The sequence below is a fragment of the Sebastes fasciatus genome, chromosome 5 (assembly GCF_043250625.1).
Source record: "Sebastes fasciatus isolate fSebFas1 chromosome 5, fSebFas1.pri, whole genome shotgun sequence".
Classification (NCBI taxonomy): domain Eukaryota; kingdom Metazoa; phylum Chordata; class Actinopteri; order Perciformes; family Sebastidae; genus Sebastes; species Sebastes fasciatus.
Window position 1 is genome coordinate 27,267,206 of NC_133799.1, and position 24,458 is coordinate 27,291,663.

A 24,458-nucleotide genomic window follows, 5' to 3' on the forward strand; every position below is an offset into this window, starting at 1 on the left:
TGGCGGTTCGATCCCCGGCTCCTACTGTCCGCATGTCGAGGTGACCTCCAGTTGTTCCCTGGGCGCTTCACACCAACTCAATGCTTAGGATGGGTTAAATGCAGAGGTCAAAGTTGATGTACTGTATGTATGATGATTGTAATAAAGTTTAACATGCTCACATTTTAAAACATTTCCATGACAACTGGGCAAACTTCATCTGCTGATGAAGATCATATATGGTCGGAAGCTCCACAAGAGCTACTAAACGGACTTTGAAATTAGATTAGATAGTTATGTCAACTTTCTTCATGTTATTTGAGTTTCTCGCTGGCTAGAGGTTCAGGTGAATGGACATTGTTCAAAGCAACTGCTAATATGAAGCTGGATGACAATGCACTCAACAGCAGGCAACTACAAATGTGAAAAATAGGTTCAACACCGACTGGACAAGATGACACGTCATGAAAAAGGGTCATTTTTATTTGTCAATTTTATTTTAACTTTTTTTCCTTTTAAACACAAATGTAATAAATAAAGCACATCTGATGGGGTACACCATGCAAACATTACTTTCTACAACATAAAACATTTTTCTAACCAACTCACGGATTTGCTGTTACACAAGTTGCTCACTCTGCATACACGTGCTGTACATAATAGTAGCTCCATGACTCTCCATTAGCTTTACCTGTACAGAATGCACGGCTTATTATATATACTATATATTAACACAGTCTCTCACCCCTTTTTCGGTCAAACATCAGACAGTTTTTCAAGCTAGGAAGAGTGAGTGGATGTCTATGTGAGAGATAGAATAGTCCAAATGATGGAGGTGGATATGAGAGAAGGGGTCAAAGATGAGAATGAAGAAGAAGCACAAGATTGGGAGCAGCGTGGAAACATCCCGCCCTGGACAGTGACTTGTAGAGCAATCAGTGAGCTGACAAAAGCATACACAGTTTAAAATGACCCACCGGCATGTTAGATATTCGTCGTTTTTCTTCTTAACTTTGAGGATAATTCCTGTTCAGATAACTATTTTCCTTGTTTTTTTTTGGGAGTTTGATCTCATCCCTGAAGCAGCAAGAGACATGAGATGATAATGACCATTCAAACACAGACGAGAGAGGAAAAGTACAAGTGCACCTGTGCTGTGTATATGTACATAGAGATAACTGTGCTGCCAAATAAACAAAAGGACACCAAACCTGGTGCAGATTGGAAACACATCAGAACAACCCACCTTCACCCTGTGTAACTGGACCAGCTGATCAAGATGGACTGGATACTAGAGCAGGAAAGACTAAAGCTCATGTCCAAAGTGGAGATGTGGACTCTAACAAATGCCAGATAATGCATTTTCAAATGGTTATTATGACATCTTTAACTGATGATGCAATGTGGCTATTGAGTAATGATGTCTTAAACCTTAGAAATGTATGTAATATGTTGAAATACATCACCACATAATCAGTTAAAAAAACCACAGCACTTAGTTTAATAAAGTGTTAATGATGTAGAAGCATCCTGAATTTATGTTTGACTACAGTTTCAATCTATTAAGAGGAGGTCCTATTCCAATTATTTTGCTTTTTGGGGGAAGTTGTATTATTATCTGTGTTAATGATGGAAGTGCAAACATCACAAACACAGAGACGAAGACAGAAACAAAAGGTGACATGACGAGGACATTACATGTATTTGGCAGACATATAAACATAGTATGGTCAAATAAACCCCATTAGATCAAAATAATAAGAAATAAATCTATACATCTTACTGTTTCCAACACCCTCAGAGCTGGCCGTATACTTGTTGTGGTGTTACAGCGTTGATGGGAGGGAAGCTGAATATTGAACCAGGCAGCTACTTTCTCTTCTTATAGATTTAATGTGTGGACATCTGCCGGAACTAAACACCGCCTCATTTAGGGGTACATGGAGCAGAAATGTAGAGTGTAGCTGCAGCTTGGAGGGATGACTTAAGTGCTTTGGATCCTAAGTGCAACTAAAAAGAGCTGATAATGCTAATTAGAGGCTATTTCCCGTGTACCAGGTGGGTATCATGGCGTATTTTAGGAGCACCAGGTGAGATAAAGGTATGAAATTCAAGGCTGTTTCACCCATCAAGAACGTGTTTTTTCTTTGTACAGAGATCAGTGAAGATGAACACTCCCCTAATCACATGTACACAGACTCCATCAGTGGGGAAAAAAAACTGGGGAGATTAACATGTACACAATCCTCATTTATTGAAAATGAGATGTCAGATGAGTGACAACACTGTGTCCGACTGTTTGGCCCCTCTCTTGATTCAGGACAGTTCGCAAGAGAGAGAAAAAAGAAAACCAAAGAGCAAGCTTGAAAACAATTTCCTTCAGCTCAGGTCCATCTTTCCATCAGCGTCAGAGGTGGGGCAGGGAGCCAAGCCGTAGGTATTAAAATCAGGTGAGTGGTGTGGGCAGGGTCAGGATGTAATGACGGTCATTTACAGACTGAGTTGTCTTTGTTCAGTGCATTTCTCTGTTGTGATCCATAAACTTACTTTCAATAGTTCTGTAAAGGAAAGAGCAGAAGGGACAACAGATCAAATTTACATACAGTACACGGTTACCAGTACTGAGTTAGATTTACTATAATTTAACGATTGTTCATTTCAGGTAACTGTAAGTGCTACTATACAGTACAGAGACAAATACCTGGTTCTCTCATTTTTCTTTGTGAAGAGCTTCTATGAAGGCTTCAAGTTTCTCCTGGATCTCACGAACTTTCTCTGCAGAAAAGCACACAAAGTAGGTTGGTTAGTCAAACCTCAAAACAAAAACACTTCTAGAACGGAAACATGTCAAATGATTGGTCGATCAACAGAAAATTGGTAACAATTTAGATAATCTGTAAAATGCCTAAGTCCCTTTTCAATAAAAAAGATGCTATGAATTCACTAGTTCAGCTTCATAAACATGATTTGCTGCTTTTCTTTGTCTTCTACTGTAGTAAACTGTAGAGCTGAAACAATTCCATTATTTGATCAACAGAAAATTAATGAGCAACTACTGTAGTAATTGATTATGCGTTTTAGTCTTTTTTTTCCAATAGAAAAGCCAAACGTTCGCTTGTTTGAGCTCCTCAAATGTGAGGATTTGCAGCTTCTTTTTGTTTAAAATAATTGTAAACCAAATATCTTTTGGTTTTGGACTGTTGGTCAGACAAAATAAGATATTTGAAGATCTCAGTTTGAACTCTGGGAAACTGCAATGGGATTTTTTTTGACTATTGTCTGATGTTTAATAGACTAAACGATTAACCGTTGAAGTGAGAAAATAATGCTCAGATACATCAACTACGAAAATAATTGGTGGTAACAGCCCTAGTATGTTGAATATCTTTGGGTTTTGGACTGTTGGTCTGACAATGAAAGACAGCTGAAACTGGACTCAGTGAAACATTTTTTTTTTTTTTTTTTACTACAAATTAACATTATACGGATCAAAAGATTAATTGAATCATCAGGAATATAATCGGCAAATTCATTGATAATGGCTATAATTGGTAGTTGAAGCCCTAAACATTTCCAATGATTGTTTTAAGCATCAAACCTTTTTTCCTTCAAACAGTGAGAATCTGAATGAAGTTGTGTTTTTGCTGCTTTTCTGTTAAAGCAACTCACTAAAACCTAATGAGTAGTAAATGAAGCAACGTCAGGATGGGTAGCAGGTTATAAAATCTGCTCTTTAAACAGAGAAAATATGAAACAATATTCCCATCCCGACCGTTTACTTCTGCAGGTAGAAATTCCCTCACATTTTTCACCAAAACACCAGATGGTCCCCTCTGACAGTGACAGCCAAACCTCCAGGCAGACCTCCGTCACACATCTGATGATGATGGCTTGTGTACCCTTTCCCAGTTAGCACAGACCACATCAAAGCTCTCACCCTCCCCTTTCTCATGGCATGTACCTCACAGGCACATTGCTAATGGACAGAAGGAGATACCATAACAACAACATTTCACATGAAAGAGAGGGGAATCTACTGGAGAAACAATCAGTCTCTTCTTTTCATGATTACACTCCCTATTGTCCGAAGACTGCATAAGACGAGCGATCCTTCCACCCCGACGTGTACTGTCACACGAGATGAGCGAGCCATCTAAAGCGGTCTTAATCGCTGATTAAACAGTGGCTGAAGGAAGTCTGTGGGCCAATACAGAGAAAAGGAAGCCGTGGCTCGCGATGCCAGCTGCACCTCCAGGCCTGGCTGGCTCTCCGGCTTCCCTGTCACCCTCGCTAATCTGTCTGGATCTCCCCCAAGCACAAACTCAAACAGCGGCTCTGAAAAACAAACTAGCGCTGCTCTATCTTGATCAATCAGCCGCACGAGATCCATAGGCGACCTATTGTCGATTATTTCCCTACGAGGAGACCCAGTGAAAACACAGCTTTAAAAAGACGTGCCCGTTTGCAGGGAGATAAATCATTGTGGTTTGGACCTCGGAGCAACAGTGTCCTAAGTGTCCATTTCAGGTCGGCACAAAGGTGATAACTGTGTGCGTGCTTTGGAGTGAAACTAAATATCGTACTCAGGGGCTTGTGTGCAGCCCCCTTTTGATGGGAGCACGGCTGCTGAGGTATCCTTTTCCTGACGGATGAAAAGCACACGGTAGTTAGGAGCGATGCAGGCAAACCCCCACACACGTCCTGAAACACTAGCAGAAGTGCTGGATAACACACACACACACATCCACACACATCCACACACAGGTAGGCAGACTTGACAGCCACAAAAGCTTTGCCCTGAAAGACACACAGACAAAACCACACTAATGTCTTGAAAACCAGCTAGAGCTGTACAGTCATGCCACCTCCACCTCTTTTCACCTTCCTACACACTCACCGCTGGCAGGTGGCAAAAAAAAAAAATCCCCGGCCTTTGATACTCTGTTAACACACTCAGGCAAAATGGCAGGGCGTTAGGTGGAGATTACAACACCTAATGGAGGCATTAAGGGGGCCTGTCGAGGGGCACGCTGACAAGTCACTGCAGCAGGTGTGGGGTTGAATGAAACATAACCCCGCAGTACGCCATTCCGACACGCAGCCCACCGCGGGGCACGGCTCAAAGGCAACTGACAGAGTTCAGCCGCGTGGGCGGCGTGCCCTGACCACAGAACAACACGGCTCAATCCGAGCCAATCAGAGCAGGATTACCAACATCTGTCCGACCTGAAGAAAAAGAGATGTGAGGTACTGGGGGGGTGGAGTTTTGGTTGGTGTGGGGAAAGGAGGGTACTGACTGTCAGATCATCAAAACGTGGGAAATCCCCTGGCTAAGGCTTCAAAGCTTCTAAGTGGGTTTAGATGTGGCTGATGATAAGGTGCTCTATGGAGCCGCAGCGCTTCAACATGCAGACCGCTTAACGTGGTCAAACATTAGGGATCCTGCCAAATGACGGGCAGAAACACCAAGCTAAATCACTGGGGGCAGCAGCGCTTAAATTAGAGGGCATGTGATAAGGAAAGACATGTTTCAATCCCCAGAATGGCTGGGAAAGTTTACAATGGGAGGCTGGAAATCAATCTGGTTTTCTTCGACACCTGCTGCTGCTGACCAGAGGGCAACTCCGGGGTCCGAAAAGTGAAGCCAATGCGGAAGTGCCTTAAAGTTATATTCTTTTTAACAGCCAGCAGGGGGCGACTCCTCTGGTTACAAAAAGAAGTCTGATTGTATAGAAGTCTATGAGAAAATGAGCCTACTCCTCACTTGATTTATTACCTCAGTGAACATTGTAAACATGAGTTTATGGTCTCAATCTCTAGTTTCAAATCTTCTTCAATACAGCATGATGTTCATTTCGTAAATGATGGTCCCATTTAGAGTCAAATAGGCAATAAAGCAGGAGATGTTTTAGGGCGTTGCTACCTTGTGATTGACAGGTTGCTACCACGGCGTTGTGCGGTCTGGGAGTTTGTACTTTAACCCTTTCACAGTGTGTTTTCAGTTAATGAAAGTTAATTATTATCTTTTTGGTCACCTAAAAATATCTTATTCAGCGTTCGGTTGTGCTTAGCTCCACCCTCTCGTGTCACTTTTGGTTGCAAAAGCCGAAAATGGCAACGGCCAAAATGCCGAACTCAAGGCTTCAAAACGGCAGTCCACAAAACAATATGTGACGTCATGGTGACTACGTCCACTTCTTATATAAAGTCTATGCTGCTGGAGCAAATGAAACCCATCATTGATCCAGTGCTTCAGTGGAAGTGTTGTTGTACTGGGCAGCTCTTGTGAAGTAAAAACACGTTTTTTTTTATACACCCCAAAATCAAAAGTCACTCATTTGCCTCAGACGGCTTTTCACAAAATATGACACTCTTTATTCTCGGGCCACTTTCAGGTTGACTTAAGTACTGCATGAAAAGACACGGCTCCTCATTCATTTGAATATATTTTTGAATGCAGGGCTGTTTGAAGTCTCAGTAGCCACATCAATTCAAATTGAAAAAACTCCACGAAAAAACTTCCGCAGGGAAAAAAGGGAAAACTATCGTTTCAAACACCAAAGCTCTTCTTAAGACTTCTCTTACGTTTTTTTATAGAACCCACAAGAAGACCAACAGAACAGAAAATAACAGTAGTATAATTACATTTTGGATAAACAACATGACAGTCAAGAGTTAGGTAAATATTATTGTAAGTGTAATCAGTTTCAGAGAAGATGTGCAGCAACTTCCAGGTTCTATCAAGCACAAAACGTGGACCACAAAACCTCCTGCGTCCCCTGTGTGTGTCACAATGCTGAGAAAATGAGCAGCCACCTATCCTAATAAACATTTTATCTTGAGTTTTACCTGCGCCTGGCTACCTGTGCAATTAAGAGTTCCACCATGACACTGTGGAGAGAAGACCTAGACCTAGACGAAAACAGCAACACCCATCAGCCATTCCCTTACAGCGGGATGCTTAATGACTTTAAAATGAGCCCTCGGCAGCTTTCAGGAGCCCAGGAGGCCACTGGCCAATGTGAATGGCGTCTTTCAGAAAAGCCAATATTCTGTGGATAAAAACTGTGAGAAACAGATATTTATTTCCCCCACACCATCTGTTTGCCACCAAAAGACAGCAGCTAGAGGAAGAAAAGGCCACAACAAGGCTTTCTATTCTCCGTCCTGTGGAAATGCAACAAAAAAACACAGTGGACAGAGTCACCATTGCCTGTTCCTCACTGAGCAGTGGGAGTAGCGATCTAAAACTCCATTTAGGCTCCTGTTTACCTAAGAGATGAGCCCCAAAACACAGTCATTCAACCGCTCACCCCTTTATCTGGTCATGAATATTCCCATAATCCTCTGGCCTCTATCCCAGAGGCCCCTTCTTTAAGATGCTGGGTGCTGTGCGGGTTGGCGAGGATGGAGGGACTCTCGTCCATTGAGAGAAAGAGAGGGGAGCCTTTCCCCCCCACAAATTCCTTCTTTCAAGGCCTTCTCTCGGCTGATCTCCACATGAAATGATATCTCATTCACTCTCACTCTGTCGAGTCCCCTAAGCCTGCTACGGCCGGAGCGCTGGCAGAAGGAGGGCTGAGCCACAAAGCCTTTAATTGACCTGTAATTAGACTGTGAAACTGCGTGGCCCTGCTGGACAAGTAGCCAACACAGAGGAGAGGGAGAACAGAGGAGAGAAAAAGATGAGAGGGAGAGGACAGGGAGGCCTGCTGCAACTTACTGTGAGATCTAATCCTCTTACTATGGGAGATGGCCACTCTCCTGTAAAGAAAGGGTGGCTGGTATGAAGAAAGTGGCAACAGAAAGATTTCAGCGGATGAAGTTTGGTGCCAAGGTTGAGGCTACTTTAGCACGCCGCTTTTAAAGTTTCCCACCGGCAATTCACAGCGTGGTCACTAGAGAGAGCGGGGCGGCGAGTTTGGTTCCTGTCCTAACCTGTCATCATTCATGAAGAAACGTTTTATATCTCATGACTGCCAGGGTCACAGTGTAGGTGGAGGGACACTGGACATTTTAACGCTCGGCCGTTTCCTCCTTTGAAAGCCGATCTCTTAATGTAACAAACAGAAAAGCCTTTTTTCCCTCAGCATGCTGCTTGATTTGTCACTAAATCTGGATTGTCATGCTATAAAAAACTGGGTCCATGGGAGACATGGACGCAGGGAGAGCGGGGATGTCGACGGCCCAAACGCCATGTCAGTGACAGAGCGATGAATCAGCCCTCGCACTAGCGGCTCTTATCTGGAAAACAGATGCCTGGGAGGGAGCAGCCCAACCTGGGGAGAGACATACGTCGGTCTGAACAGGTCAAAGCTTGAGGTCAGCCAGAGGGCAGACTAAACAAAAACAGCAAAATGCAGAGAATAATCCTTTGGAAGAGCCAGGGGATGACGTCGTTGGGCTGTGTTGGGCCAGAAGATTTTAGTACAGGGGGTTATAAAGATGAGGATAGTGGTGACAACATTTGGAAGATGGTGGGTTTAGCTCTAGGCCTGAGGGGTTTAACTGAGGGAAGAGCTACAACAGTAATTGAACATGATGATGAACACAGACTAACTAAAACTTATCATCCATATATAGCAACCAAACAGTCACAATCACTTTACATACTCATTCTTAAAAATAAACAGGGGCCAGTTGCATAAACTTAGTTTAAGACTAGTCTTCTTGGTCTTGAACTAGACCAGTCTGATTAAATCTGTGTGTTGAATAAATATTAAGACTGACTTAATTTGAGGTAGAGAAGTTAAGCACCTCTCCCCCTGGCTAAGCCAATCTGTTAGAACGTCAGTTAGCCAACTATTTCAACTGTTTATCCATAATTTGTTTTAATTGTAGTACCATATTCTTGAATTGTTTCTGAACATCTTTAACGGTTGTATTTTTTTTCTCCCATACCTGATGTGCTGTCGCTGTTGCATCTGCCATTTTATCCTCTTCTGTTAAGTGTCTTATTTCACCCTTAATGCATTGTGCGACAGGCTATCTAAGTCAGTCATAGAGAAGTTTTATGCAATAGGTACATTTAAGTGTCTGGAGCAAATCAAATTTAAATTTATATTTAAGGAAAAGACTAGATCTATTTTTTATGCAACTGGCCCTGGTCTGAGACAGTAAGTCTACTTATGACTCACGACGTAAATCACAGAAAGTCAGGGGTCTGAGGTTTTCCAAGACTCACATTTTACAGTCAAATGGAGCCCCGTACTGAGGCTAAGTGGCAATCAATCTTGAGTAGCCACCCGGGCCTGGGGATGTGAGGCTGACAAGTCTGGTTTAACCTGAGATCCTGTCAGAATCCCTCAGAGAAACTCCCCCCTCTGCTGAATCGGCCACAGGTGTGTTGACCAAGTTAAATAATGCTGAACTCCGAGTCAGTGAGCACACAGAGCAAACACACAAGTTTGAAAAAAGGCATGCATACATCCAGCCCTGTTGATACCTGGGCTTAAATGTAAAGGATCCCTTTTTAATCACCTTCTCTCAGTCCCTTCTTGACACGGCACTGACCCCAGACCAGCCGATCAAACACGATGACAGAGAGAGAGATAAGACAGACCGGGTCTCCTCTTCCCCCTGCTGCCCTCAGGTAAATACATGCTTTCAGCTGCTCTGGACCTCACACACCGTCATGTCCACGTAACACCAAGAGACAGCAAACGCACCTGGAATTCCTTTGAGTCTTTAGCAAAGGCCTGTTCAGGCCCATAGGCTGGAGTCACTGGACTGCAGGTGTTTTACTCGCAAAGGCCGAGACAAAGTAGTGCTGGTGCCTCAGAAAGCGCCAGCATAAATAAAATTCACACTCCAAAAAAAGCCTACCCACACATACAGTACATTAACAGGCAATATATTGTGATAGGTGCTTGTTAAGTGTGATTTTGCTGTAAGCAATCCACAGTGAGGCTCTGCTTTAGGGCTGCAACTAACGATTATTCTCATTGTTGATTAATCTGTCGATTATTTTCCTGATTAATCGACTGGTTTGGTCTAGAAAATGTCAGAAAATGGGGAAAAATGACGATCAGCCCAAGATGACGTCCTCAAATGTCTTGTTTTGTCCATAACTCAAAGGTATTCAGTTTACTGTCATAGAGTAGTAAAGAAACCAGAAAATATTCACATTTAAGAAGTTGGAATCAGAGAGTTTTGACTTTTATTTTCTTAAAAAATTACTCAAACCGATTAATTGATTATCAAAATAGTTGGCGATTAATTTAATAGTTGACACCAAATCGATTAATCATTGCAGCTCTACTCTGCTTTACCTTCACAACAGCATATAGGAAACACATTTTATAGTGTTCTCCACTTCTTTGGATGAGTCTAATTGGTAACAAAGTTTGTCATATCTGAACAACAGCCATAGAACAAAATCCAAAATGTATGTCTGTTAACTAGACAACAATAAATCTAGAAGAGGGTTAGACCAATCTCCTTTGGTCATGACATGAGAAAATTCCAACTTAAAGTTTGCTTTTTCCCCCCTCACCTATCACAGAGAGGAAGTATATGGTTTTCCTATTACCTCATCTTAACCAGCATCTGCTGTCACATCTTTGCATGTGTTTGAGTGACAGGGGGATCAGTGGGAATGGGTCCCTGGTGGCTATACTGTGCTGGAAACATGTGAACAGGAGCACACACACTTCCTTCTCTTTCCTATTTTCCCACACTTGCTCTCTCTCTTCTCCCCGAGGAGAATGAAAGATGGCTTCACATTCTCCTTCATAGTTTTACTTCTTTATCACCACTTCCATTATCACCTCTTGATTGGTTGTCATCTAAAAAAACGCAGCTCTTCTTCCTTGTTTCCTTAGTCCACCCTCATTTTTAGTACTGTTCTATGTTTTTTTCAAATTAAACTACCATACAAAGATACTTTAATGCTTCATCTAGGCCCGTTTCAACACCACCAATCAACAGCTGTGTTGTCAAGAACCTGTCAATTAGATGCTGATAGCTGCGTACAATATGTCTGTGCAAACTGTCTTAGAAAGACGTTCCTGGTTGTTGACATGAGAGGAAGGATGGATGCACAGGAGTGAAGAGAGGAAGTGAGACAGAGAGAGACGGGGAGGGAATAAGGGGGAAGAGATGGATGATGGGAAAGTGGAAAGAGACGCAGGTCACGACTTTGGTCATTGGGGGCAGGTGGCTGGTTGAAGCCTTGATGGAGTGAGGTGAATTAGGAAGAGGAAGACAAACAGACACTCCTGTGTTTTACAGCAGTTTTAAAAAAATATTGACAGTTGATAGCAGAGTATGACAGACAGAAAATGGAAAAGTATCAGCAGCAGTATCAAAACAAGGGCAGCAGGAAATCAGTTATGATATGCAAAGAAGCCCTACTGTATTAAACCAGATATGATGACAAAAATGTCTTTCATACCGTTTTAACCTTGTTCTTTTCATTAATTTAGTCGGAGACACAGTACAAAGAAAGCTGTCATAAGTTGTGGGAAAAAATATTCAAGACCTTTACAGATGTTTTAGGATGCCTTTAGGGTGATAGTAAAAGTCAGCTCACTTCGGAAGTCACTTTCACACCACATTAACAGGATGAGATTAGAAACAAACAGGAGGGGCAGCTTTAACTGTGCCAGTGTTATGACATCTGTGGATCTACTGTTTGTGTACTCGATGCTCCCGGGGAGAAAATGGATCATTTGGCAGCAGCTCTGCAGCCTGAGGTTACCTCCTCCGTGCGAAAAAAGCAAACTCATATTGTATCAGTACTAAGCCTCCTTAGTTTACAGAGCGACACTGTTGTGTAACTATTTCATTCAGGGACAAAAAAAAGATTGTGGCAGGAAGAAGAGTGGGATTGAGTGTTACAGAAAGAGCAAGAAAGGTGGGAAAAAAAGAAGGAAAGCACAAGACAAAAAGACAGCAATGAGAGAGATAGAAGCAAGACAGTGTGTTAGAGGGAGCGATGTGGAGAGTGGCAACTACAGATAGAAGTGTAGACGGAGAAACAAAACAACAGAGGAAGTAATTCAAATTCATAAAAAGTCATATTGAAGTAAGAGTGCATGTCAGGGCAGTAGCCCCCAACGTGCCAAAGAGCAGACTCCCACTATCTATCTCACTGCACAAAACCACCCCCACGTTCCAAAATGCAAAATGTCTACAATGATGTGGATACATCTGAAACAGACTCTTTTTTTTTTCTGTTTTGGCTTTCCATCCATAACAACGTGGCATTTTCGACCCTTGAAAAGGAGACTTTTCCAAACACATTGTCCACAGTGGACAGTGATTATGAAGGATTGTGTTAGTAGTGCAGATGGTGAAAACTTAACTTTTCAAAATTTACTGATATGTGCGTGTCAACCTTCAGTCACACAAACATGATCAGGTACTAACATCTGGCAGCAACGTTAAAAAGACACATTTCTGTATTCACTCTCAGTTTGTATGTCAATACAGCCAAACAGCTGTCTCAGTCTGACACAAACACTACCAACCTACTTTACTGTCTTTCAGAGGCTGGAGCAGCTATAGAGTGAAGGTATTGGTATCATATGAAATTGAAATCCATTGGTACCAACCATGCCATGCTTGTCAGAAAGGGCCTTGACCTCTGACTCCAAGATATGTGAAAGAAAATGGGTTCTATGGGTACCCACGAGTCTCCCCTTTACAGACATGCCCACTTTATGATAATCACAATCAAAAACTATGTCGTTTTTTGCATGCAGTATAAATGTGTTATTTTCCCCTACTGTAAAATGGTGTATTTGAATATTTCTGCATTCTGGGGTCCCTAAACAGTCTTGGAATTGCATAAAGTGGATATGATGGGTATGAAGCTGAGACTCTTGTGGATCCAATGAGCCCAATAATATTCATGTGTGATGATGTTAGTCCCCATAGTAGCCATTGCATATAGTGGGGCCATTTTTTAAAATTTGACTTCACTGTATAAAATGACCTGTGGTGACCTCTAGGATAATCACAGCCTCATGAAACTTTACAACCACAAATTACAGACCTAGAGCATTCAGATGATGGATGGCTTTCCTAGCTAGATTGACAATAAGGAGGTTTCTGAGCAGTTTCCAGAACAGAAGTGCTCGCCATCCAATCGCCGAAAAATGCAATTCTTGCAGAAATCTCCAAATGTCAAAAGTTTTTGATACCAAATCACAGCATGGCTTTTTCTAGTGTTCCTCAAGGTCTTGGTGTCTTAATGTGGGATTTGGGAGGGATTATTGATAATTTTTTATCAATTCTCAAGTGGTAAAAATGGTTAAATTTAGCACCAAATCTGTGTAACAAATGGTATCAACCCAAAATGACTACGAGAACTTATGAGACGTAATAGAGCATGGAAATGACTATCATATACTTCTATCATAATGTTCTAAGCCCCTCTGATTTATGACTAGAACAACTTGACACACAGTGATGAGCTGCATCTCAAATTAATCTTCAGGTTCCCAGCTTTCAGATGATGTACACCACTTCTATGCGACATCTACTGCTGACCTGCTATCCCCCCTAATGATCCCCAATCCATCCCTAAAAAAACAAAAACAGGTCTATGGTGGGTCTCTTAGGGTTAACACTGATCACGCAGGCACATGTGCACACAACACCTTAGGACGATACGTCATCCCTTACAGAGGAGCACATCTCTTTGAGCCCTCACTAATCACTCTGGAGGAAGGAGGGGGAGGAGATGAAAGGAAGCGAAGTGAGCGTGAGGCTGAGAGGGCATTCCGGTGAGCAAGCCCAGACAACCAGAGCTTTATTGTACTCTGCTTCCACACAGGAGAAAGGAAAAGGAGAAAGTGACTGCATGTGCAAACACGCAAACACTTCACACATCATCACGGTTCTTGAGGGCACCTTCTGTTGACACCTTTAATTCCTTAACCCTCAAATAGCCTCAAAACAAAAGCTGAAATCCATAATTTTCTGCACATTGTCCCATTCATCTGCGCCAATGAACAAAGTGAGGATAGTGAAGTTATTGTAAAAGGTTGTGTGGTGGTCCAAAAATGTGCCAGCGACTAGCAAAGTGCGGCACCATTCAACACTGTAGAATGCTTTAATGGAGGTAACGTACTGTCCAGGATGTTTCCATACTAATAAAAATAAAACTGTAAACTCGTTTACTCACTCACCACATATCCTCAACCCTCACTCTGAAAATACCAACTGTCAAACATCTTCGAATGGATGACACTATTCATGTTTCAAATTCTGTTCAACTCTTCTTTGATGCATTGCAAGACTCATTAACTTTCAAGATCGAGATCTATCGATCTTAAACATATAGATCCCAGTAATGACAGCAATCTCCACTGTTACCAGATTCATCATCACGAGAATATTAATACAATGGCTTCTGGCTAGTGCAAGAGTTCCTAACGGAATAATCAGAAAAAAAACATACTAATCTGCCAAGGTTTTATTTGATCCTAAACACTAAAGTAACAGACATACTGTACTTGCCAACCCTCCCAATTCTCCCGGGAGACTACCGTTTTTCATTGCCCTCTTCCGGTTTCCTCCCGAGGTCACAGTTCTCCCTTATTTCTCCCGATCAATGGCAAACTTTCACACTTTTTTTCCTTTTCGTTATCTTAGCCCGTTTCTGGAACTGAACAGTGTGTATAACCCCTACTGTTTCCACCCGGACGACAATGGAGCTACACCAACTGTCGTTTCCTGGCAGAATTGCTCGCAACACAGCGTAAATCCAGCGTAAATCTGTCGTGGCGATGCGCAAGCCATTGGAAATAATGGATTTCAGAGCGCAGTGGTGCCGTTGTTGCATTATGAATGAAAGGGCCTTCAGTGAGTGAGAGAAGGAGAGAGAACTGGAGAGCATTGAGACAAAGAAACACTGAAGCAGGAGCAAAAATAAATAAAAACGGATGATTAGTTTATGACAGAGATTCTCATGCCAAGTTCACACCAGAGGGGTGAATTATTCATTTCTTTCCTGGGAGTGAAAGGTAAAATCAAAAGTTGTTGTTGCAGTATACTTATTATTTTGTTATTATTTTCACTCTTTTAAAGTCATCAGAATGCAGGAAACAAAGTCTCTGAAACTCAATTTATTTCTAGGGACCCCACTGCTTTGGTTTTGAAAGCCTTCCTTTTTTTAAGGTCTCAAGGTTGGCAAGTATGGTATGACCCTTGAAAAACTGAGAAACGGACAAATTGGCAACACTTTGCAAAATTGTCCTCATTTGCACGGCCTAAAAAAAACATGATCTCATAAGAATAAGTACAACACATCCATATCAGTACAAGCGTAAGTGGACACACACACACACCCATATATAATGTATATACTCCGTCATGGTCTCTCACATAACCTCTTTCCCATGACTAAGGTTTTAAACTCAACAAATGACGTCAACTTCACAATAAAGAAAAGAGCTGATGTAATAGTGTGTCAATAAGAGCCATAGTGCGTGTGTGAGCGTGTGACTGTCTGTGTGTGTGCATGCAGGTGCTCGTGTTAGTGCCCTGACTGTACACAAGCTCTTCATCAAGCTGACAATGATGGATAAAAAGTCACCACGAGGGGAGTGACAGCCGGGAAACGCTTCTTCCCCCTTCATGGGCGGCCAATTCATGTGACGGGAGGAAGCGGTGGAGCGGAGGAAAAGAAAAGAACTATTTACACAGCAATTTGCCAGAACTGTAAGCAAAGTGAAAGGCTATAGGTCACTGGTAGACAGGGAAATAAAGACAAGAAATCAAGGTAATAAGGAGTAAATTCAAAAAATAATACCGTAGGAATAGAAAAATGGTTTAAAAATATCATAAGGCTTGGATCCCACCAACAGCTCCGTTGAAAAGGGGGTCTATATGTTATAAATGTCCCATAAGACATCAGCAAAATGGTGCAGTCTTGATTTATGTTCACGACTGTTAAGTATCTGGAAGCTCACAATATCAAATATGACATCCAACACTACATTATAGAGTCGTAATTCTGGAAACACTCTCGTATAGTGCACTTTCTCAAATCAGGCACCATGCACGGCGCGTTTTCCAGCACACCCAACACATACACACACACACACACACTTAACACAATTTCTATGAGGGGCAATGAAGCAGCCAAGCGACATCCCAGTGGACTCCTAAGAGGCCTTTGCTTGAACATTAGGCCTGGGCTGTGCTCCAGAGACGGCACTGTGCCATACAGCTGGTCTGGCACACGCTGACAAACACACACACACACACCTCTTTGCAGTGTACATTGTACCACTCATTAACGGTGCTTTCACGCTCTCACGCTCTCACTCACCGAGGCACACACCTGACCTGTATTTGTAACCTGAGCGATGCTGAGCCTGCCTGCGAGTAGGGGCAAATACAGCTTAACAACAAACTGCCCCCGGGAGCACATTTCTGCCTTTGTTAAGTGTGTTTATCCTTTCTCCCGCCTCCTATCTGTCCCTCTTTTCCCTCCTGTCTTCCCTCCTTTTCCTATAGCAGAGGTTGAGAGGTGAAGGTGGGGTCTCAACTCTTTTTTTTCTCTCCCCCTCTGTCAAGGGAGAGTAAAGGGAGAGAGGGACAGTGTCGGTTGGACAGCATTTGACAGAGGCAGCAAAAAAAGTGACGAGAGATCCAGAGAGGAGGAGAGGTGGAAAAGAAAGCTAGCTGGATCAAGTAGCCCGTGGTATTAGCTGGCTGACCTGTGGGGTCAGGCCATAGTTTGGGCCTGAGGCAATCTGACCTGCTGTCTTTTAAAGGGTTGAAGAATGAGGGGGGGTGCAACAGCTCTGAGGAATGATGATTTCATAATGCATCGAGTAAGGCTGCTTCAGGAACGTATACAAAATCACATTTCCTATAGCACTGCATGGCTTGAAACAACATGTGTGGCTTATATCAAGTTTCTTAAACCTAGGGCTGGGAATCACCAGAGGCCACACGATACTTAAGTCACGATACTTAAGTCAAGATACTTAAGTCACGATACTTAAGTCAAGATACTTAAGTCACGATACTTAAGTCACGATACTTAAGTCAAGATACTTAAGTCAAGATACTTAAGTCAAGATACTTAAGTCACGATACTTAAGTCAAGATACTTAAGTCACGATACTTAAGTCACGATACTTAAGTCAAGATGCTTAAGTCAAGATGCTTAAGTCACGATACTTAAGTCAAGATGCTTAAGTCACGATACTTAAGTCAAGATACTTAAGTCAAGATACTTAAGTCACGATACTTAAGTCAAGATACTTAAGTCACGATACTTAAGTCAAGATACTTAAGTCACGATACTTAAGTCACGATACGATCTTATTGCGATTTTTAACATATTGCGATATGCTGAGTATTGCGATAAGATATATTGCAACTTATTAACTGCAAATTATGCAGTTCGTCATTTGTTTTATCTAATAAGATACAGTTTTCACTCTGTTCATCTCAGAGGTTTTTTTCCACATATCTTGCGGTGCGAGGTCAAGGGACACCTAATAAAATGGCCCTGCAAGTTTTTCCCTTGCCAAAATGTAGTGTAACTTTGGAGCGTTATTAGTGTTTTTCCCGACAAGCTAACTTTGACATGGTTGGTACCAATCGATCACTTAGGTTTTTCTAGTTTCATATGATACCAGTTCTCTTCACTCTAGCTTTAAGATTGAGCCCTCTACAACCTCTGAAAGACAGAATAGCGTCAGATTGTTAAGAGGTTAATAGTTTATATAATAAAAGATTGATACTTGACGTCTTGACGACATGTATCGATACAATATTGCCAAGCAAAATATCCAATACTATGCCGTAACAATTTTTTCCTCCACCCCTACTTAAACCCCGATTTGCGTAAATACACTAAAATTACAGTTTTAACCGGTTGGTTAAAATACTCCTCGACTGAAAATCCAGAGGTTCCATGCCTGCCAACAGCTGAAATGTGTTTCAGTAAAACACAATGACTGGGTGATGCATTTGTCCTATAAATTGGGTGGATTTTGATTCCTGATAATAAAGAACGCACACAGATATGATGCACATTTTTCTCCTGCAACAAGACTTTTAAAGACATTTTAAGAGCACCACAAGTGAAAAAAGATTCTGCAGACGCAACTTTTTGGTCTGAACTTTTTCTGTTCAAAAGACTTTTGCCCCTCAGAAGCTTCGCTCACTTTGTGCTTTGAGGCGTGTCACCGAGTCAGCCCATCAGCCAATGCAGTTCAGTCTAGACTGATGGACCCACATACCCACGCCCACACACGCGGGTCTATGCTGCATTACACAGAGAGGCCTGTGCAAAGTGTCAGACAGCTAATGACCCAGATCCTCCTCTCACCCACTAACTCAACCAGACAGATTGACAAAGCTAAAACTCTGAAACGCACATTTTTCTCGGTAGAAGGAAAAGAAAAATCTGCCATCACCATAAAATTAGGGCTTACGGATATAAGCATGCTGAGAGGCATATTTGCAGAATATATTGTAGGTATGAGTTACAACAAAATTACATTTATTTTAGTACTTTTCGGGGCATTTTCATGCATCTAACGGAGGGTGGACAGCAGAGACGGACGGAAAGAGGGGAGAGAGACATGTGGAATAACAAGCATCAAATGTCCCCAGCCCAATGTGAACCAGGAACGTTGTGGTTCATGGTCAGCGCCTTAAACCCCTAGAGCACCAGGGCTCCCGGAGAGGTGTTAGGTTGAGCACTGCTACATTTTGTTACATCTTTTCTTAAAGCTTCAGCAGGCAACAATTCCATAATAACCTTTCAGCATATTGTAATTCAAGAGTTCTGAGAGGAAACTAAACTTCTGCACCTCCTCATGGCTCTGTTTTCAGGCTTTAAAAACATCTTTGGCCAATCACAGGTCATTTCAGAGAGTTCCCATTTCCTCAACTTGATCTCAACATGGATCCCGGGTCACAAACTTTCTCATTTTACAGCTAAACAGTACACTAACTACTACTTAGCAGGTGTGAAAGTGAAAATGACTGAAAAGAATCAGATTTACTGTAGAGCAAACTTTATATGTTCCCATGCTGGACCCCATGAGCCTGTGAGAGGGTGTGGTGTGCAGCATGCACAGGTGTGTTTCTACTCTCTAGATCCCATAACAGATTCCAACCGCATTCCCACATCTATCACTGAGTGGAGTCTTCGGTGGTGGGAAGTGGGAATGTAATGCCTTTTGGGAAAGTTTGGGATCAACTTGCTTTGTAGGATTTTTGCAAGGCCAGGCAGGTCTGGGCATTCCTGACAGCGTGTAATGGAGAGAGGACTGCGTGTATGCAAGTGTGAAAACCTGACTCCACTGCAGAGGGAATGTGTGTGTTTTTACATCTCTTTTCTATGTGTCTCTCTATGTAGTTTGACTGTGCCTGTATGTACTGTATACTGTAGGTATGCTTGGTGAAATGTGTGTGTGTGTGTGTGTGTGTGTGTGCATGTTTGTCTACTTGAATGCACAATACGGTGTGTATCCTGTTCCGATGGGATTTGGATACATGCGTGTTTTCACTGGTAGTAACGGAGGGGAAAAAGTCAATGAAGGGGTGTGTGTGTGTTTTCTCAAGGCGATAATTGAGTCAACCAAACCAAACACACACAGATATAGACCAACCATTAAAAGTCTTGCGTCATTCATTTATGGGCCTTTACGACATGAGTCCCCTGCTATCAGTAGCCAGGAAGTCCATATGAAGACGGGAAACAATAGAGACTGTGTGCGCGTGTAAGAGTTTAAATAAATGTAGAGCTCTCTTACGGGGTTAATGTTTGATGGGTGTTGACTGAGGCAAACATTCAATTATATTCTGTATATAGAAGCCAAGAATATCTGGCAGCAGGAAGTAGGCAGCAGGATGAGATTTCTCAGGGCCAGAGGGCAAAGCACCGCCAACTGAATACCATCACTACATAGTCAGAATCAGAAATATGGCTGATGTACGAGTCATAAGGTCAGGGTATCTGCAAGCTGCAAAAACTCTAATTCAAACACTTTTTAAGTCCTTAAAATGTCATGTGAAATTTGATTTTAGATCAAAATTAAGTGCCTATTACTGATTGAGAACAGCCAATGAGAAGCCCTGAAAATAACAACGTTAGTGCAAAAAAACTGTCAGTCTTGACTGAAGTCATTCAGTCATTCAAATCATAAAAAAATAAGTAAATAAGACAAGATTACTGTAGCAAATTCCAATATATACAGATTGATTGTTGAGTTTTCTAAATCAAGTGTGATTTTTGTTTAACATGACAGCACAGATCTGAATTGTTCTGTCTGCTTTCAAGACACTCATGTCACTATAAAGCGAAGAATCTCTGTCCGTCTTACCGTATGTCCTTTGCAGATCTCGAGAACCACTCATAAGATCAACTTCTACACTTGGCGAGTGTATTGCTGGGGACCCCATGGAGTGCTTTGTCGAATTCGGTGCAATTTGGACACCCGACATGTTCAATATTATTAAACTTTGAATACACAAGCAAACGGCGCTCTGTTCAGCAGCGGGGCTTCAGGGCTCTGCAGACTGTCCAGCAGTGTCGTCCGCAGCGGGGAGACGCCGGCTCATTGACTGCTGCAGTTCACTTTTACTGCTGTATATACTAATGTTACAACCGAACTCTTCTTCACTTCTCAGGAGTCAACAAGCGTTCTCAAATACGCAGCAAGCAGCACTTCCTTCTGCCCACTACGAACGGCCACGTGCTCCAAATGGCCACGAGCCCCCGACAATGCTGCAAGCAGCAATACCGGGAGGCTACCAGGAGCCAAGCAATCAGCCTGTTCCGAACGGTCACGCCACGAATGGGCACTGCACCAGTTTATGAAACTCTATAAAACAAAGAAAATTGCATTGGTGAGGGGACGAAAATCTGTCTTGTTTCCTGAAAAAAGTCTCATAGATGCCGTTGAAACTGACTGACTTGTTAATGCTAATGTTTTTTTCGAGTCAAAGGATATTTAAAAAAAATGACACATTTATGAAAGGTATTGTTGATGACCTCGAATTAGTGTAGCCAAGACATTATTGTGTTCTTTAATCCCTACAATTTAGACATGCAAGCATTGCAGGGGTTTTAATCATTTGTTGGTGTAAATGAGAGAATAGTGGTGTGTGCAACTTGTACTTTGAGGTAGGTGTGTGTAAGTTATGCTTGCCTGTGTGTGCCTTTGTGGTGACAGGAACTATGATTAAGTGTGTGTGTGTGTTATAGAGAGAGTTCAGAAATGGCAGCAAGCCTCACGTGCTGCTTTGTGAATACAGACTTTGCTTAGCAAGCAGAGTTTTGCTGAATAAGACCAAAGCAGGAGACGACTCAACCCTCATTGTACTGGCTGTTAATAGGAGCCTTCAGCAAGCAGACAGGTAAAAATTAGCGGCTATGTAGGGCCCACCCCCAAGAAAAGTCTTTCAAAACTTACCAACAGTGCAGAAATAGTACATGTGCACAGTGTCATTGTACAAACACTACATTCAGTAAATGCTTTTTAACCAATCATTTACTGATTCTGAATCTATTAAGTAAACGCATATTCACACATAGGCAAGAAACACAAGTTTCAGATCACAGATCATGGTCGGAGGAAAGGAGAAGATTGGTCATCTGCTTTAACAGCTTCTCCTCAGAGGGTTTATGACTTGAATGAATCCTGTACCAGCAGGGGAAACATTAGGCAAGAAATTCTCATGTATCACACTCCCAACAACTGCAGTCAGGGGGTGATAACCAGCAGTGTGCCTCAAACACCCCCCTGGAGATAAATAGATTTACATAACCATGGAAACACCAGACAATACGTACAGGTCTGGTCATGTCACTGGTGGCACAGTCCAAATCATGACTAATAGTCAACAACTAGAGGGGGTAGTTGGTGGTGCCAAAAACAAAGAAATCTTCTCCATTCGTCTCTGGTTACCATTAACGCCAGGCACAAACTGAGACCAGAGCCATACTAGTGGTCTGACTCATAGAAGCCTCATCCCACCCAAACACACAACAAATGAGCACGCCAGGCATTTTCAATATTGTGTGCCTGGGTCTGGTTCATGACCTTTGAAAACATGAGGATTTTCCAAATTATGATTCATTTGCTTTAAACAACTGTGCAACAATATTTTCCTAAGAAGTCTGAAAAAATACCCCCAAATGATTCCACTTTTCTATTTAGTGCCTGAAAGGGATAGTTTGGGTGTTTTGAAGTGGGGTTTTATGAGGTAATTATCCATAGTCAGTGTATAACCTACAGTAGATGACAGTCGGCACGCCTTTAGTTTGGAGAAGCAGACGAGTGTTACCGCACGGAAGCAAAGCAATTTACTGCTGTGGACGGGGCCGGCAGCAAAACATATTTAGCCACCTAAAAAAATCAATATCAGTTTAAGTGTACACTATATTTAGAATATTTTAACCACTATAATTTGTCGTGAGACAGCTGTTTTCGACAGGAAACTGAAGCCGTTGTATCCATCTATGCTCTCGCCAAATCCACCAGACTCCATTGAAAAAAAACTGGAATTTTACCTCGCAGAACACGGGGGTTGTTGGTCTACCGCTGCCTCGATCAGTTAGTTTGTTTGTGTTATTGTGCGACTGTGGTGAATCCAAACTAACCAAAGTCACACAAAAACACAAACAAACTAACCGATCGAGGCAGCAGTAGACCAGCAACTTCTGTGTTCTGCGAGGAAGAATTACTATGTTTATTTCAATGCAGTCTGGTTGCGAGAGCATAGATAACCCTGCTTCAGTTTCCTGTCGGAAACATAGACTGTATAGCTGCTTCACGGCAAGGTAAACCGCTGAAAATATTCTAAATATAGCGTACACTTAAACTGATATTGATTTTTTTAGGTGGGCCTTTCTTTTAGGTGGCTAAAAGACGTTTTGCTGACGGCCCCGTCCACAGCAGTACTCCGGTATGTTTCTCCAAACTGGGGCGCGTGCCGACAGTCATCTACTGTAGGTAATACACTGACTTTGAATAAGTGCCTCATACAACCCCACTTTAAAAAATTAGAACTATCCCTTTAACACTGTAATTTATATCTAACATAACTTTAGATGCAACCGATAAAGGTGGCCAGCAGGCTCTTTTTGAAAGTGGTTGTCAATCATTCTAAGTGGTGGATATCTGATTTTGGAACCAGATTTTTCACAAGTATGCAGAAACACCTGAGGCTTATAGAGCATTTTAGATGGAGTTTTCCCAATTCAAAGTGACTGTAAACATTTTACCACGTTCAGAGAGATGCATGTTGGCAAAATCAAAGAGGGTGGGATTATAATGCATGCATTGTCGCTGAAGAAGTAATAGTCAACATGTGTATGTGTGTCAGAAAAAGAGTCTGATGGACACAGAGAAAGAGAGCAAGTCTGGGCTTGTCTTTTAGGCATGTGGGCACTCTGCAAACTGTGCTGCGTTTAATCAGCAGGGTTGTGTTAACAGAGAGCTGGGCTGGTGGCTACAACTGGCTGGCAGACAGCCAGCACACTGCTGCTACCTATCAGATACACACACACTCACACACTAATTAAAAACTTCAAATATATAGTAAAAACATATTTGCATGTATGAGGGATTACATCATGAACAGTCAAGTATATGTGTAGTGTTTAGTCTCTTGGGGACCGCCATTCTTGCGCATATGGGGATGAACTTTGTAGGTTTAGGCCTAAATGTAAAACAATAAACTTTGTTTCAAATGTTTACACCAATGCAACATCTCACGAGACAAGTGCATACCAGCGCACACAATCCTGTTTACAATGTGGCAGCATTACTGCTTATTATATGAACATTTTTTACCATGAATCTGCCTTAAAAAGAAGCTTAAAAGGCAAATTTCCAGTTGACATCCAAGTTATTTTAACTTGACTGCACTGTATCAGTCAGCTGAATGAATACTGCTATATCAGACTGATCAATACCATTTCCTTTAGCACTACTGCCACCTACTGACAACTTCAAGATTTCAAGGAACCACAAGTTGAGGTATGGAAGCAAATGCATGCGCTGCACTGGGGTCTAGTAGTTTGGGTAATTCAGATCCCTACAGCGACCAATGGGACAAGCTGACAGTGACAAACTGCCTCCTTACTCATGGACTTCAAGTGTACGCCTGTGTTTTTCTTTAACTTATTAATATGTTTCTGCTGTAAGTCTGTCGTGTGACTTACTGAGATCCTCGGCCAGCTGGACTCGGCGGCCAGTGATGAGGTGGGTCTTCTTCTCCATGTCTTCCCCAAAGTCATCCAGCACCTCCTTCACATTTTTCTCCAATCGGCGCACTGAGAAGATGAATGGAGGAAACAAACACACACAAAGTACAACAATCAATATTCAATCAAACAACAATGCATCCGTTTTTTCTCTCCATTGTTGAATTACATGATCAACACATTTTTACCATCATTAAAAGGTTGTGAAAGGAATTGTCTATTCTTACTATAGGTGTTTTTGAGAACACTGGTAGTAAGAACAATTTCATTATTGAATTAT

The 24,458-nt window shown here is 42.1% G+C and overlaps 2 protein-coding genes across 6 annotated transcripts in view; one reads left to right on the top strand and one right to left on the bottom strand.

Moving 5' to 3' along the window:
- bmb (brambleberry) overlaps positions 1-24,458 on the top strand; it is a 401,249-nt gene that overhangs the window by 62,273 nt on the left and 314,518 nt on the right. The gene's annotated exons all lie outside the window — the stretch shown is intronic.
- The window catches only part of opa1 (OPA1 mitochondrial dynamin like GTPase), a 47,180-nt gene continuing 23,176 nt past the window's right edge, over positions 455-24,458 (bottom strand). For all 4 annotated transcript variants that reach the window (XM_074636222.1, XM_074636218.1, XM_074636219.1 and 1 more), the window contains 3 exons: positions 24,137-24,247; positions 2,681-2,754; positions 455-2,537 (listed from right to left, as the gene is read on the bottom strand). In XM_074636222.1, coding sequence (XP_074492323.1) covers positions 2,690-2,754; positions 24,137-24,247 — 176 coding nt within the window. In that variant the 3' untranslated portion in view covers positions 455-2,537; positions 2,681-2,689. The remainder of the gene's footprint in view (positions 2,538-2,680; positions 2,755-24,136; positions 24,248-24,458) is intronic.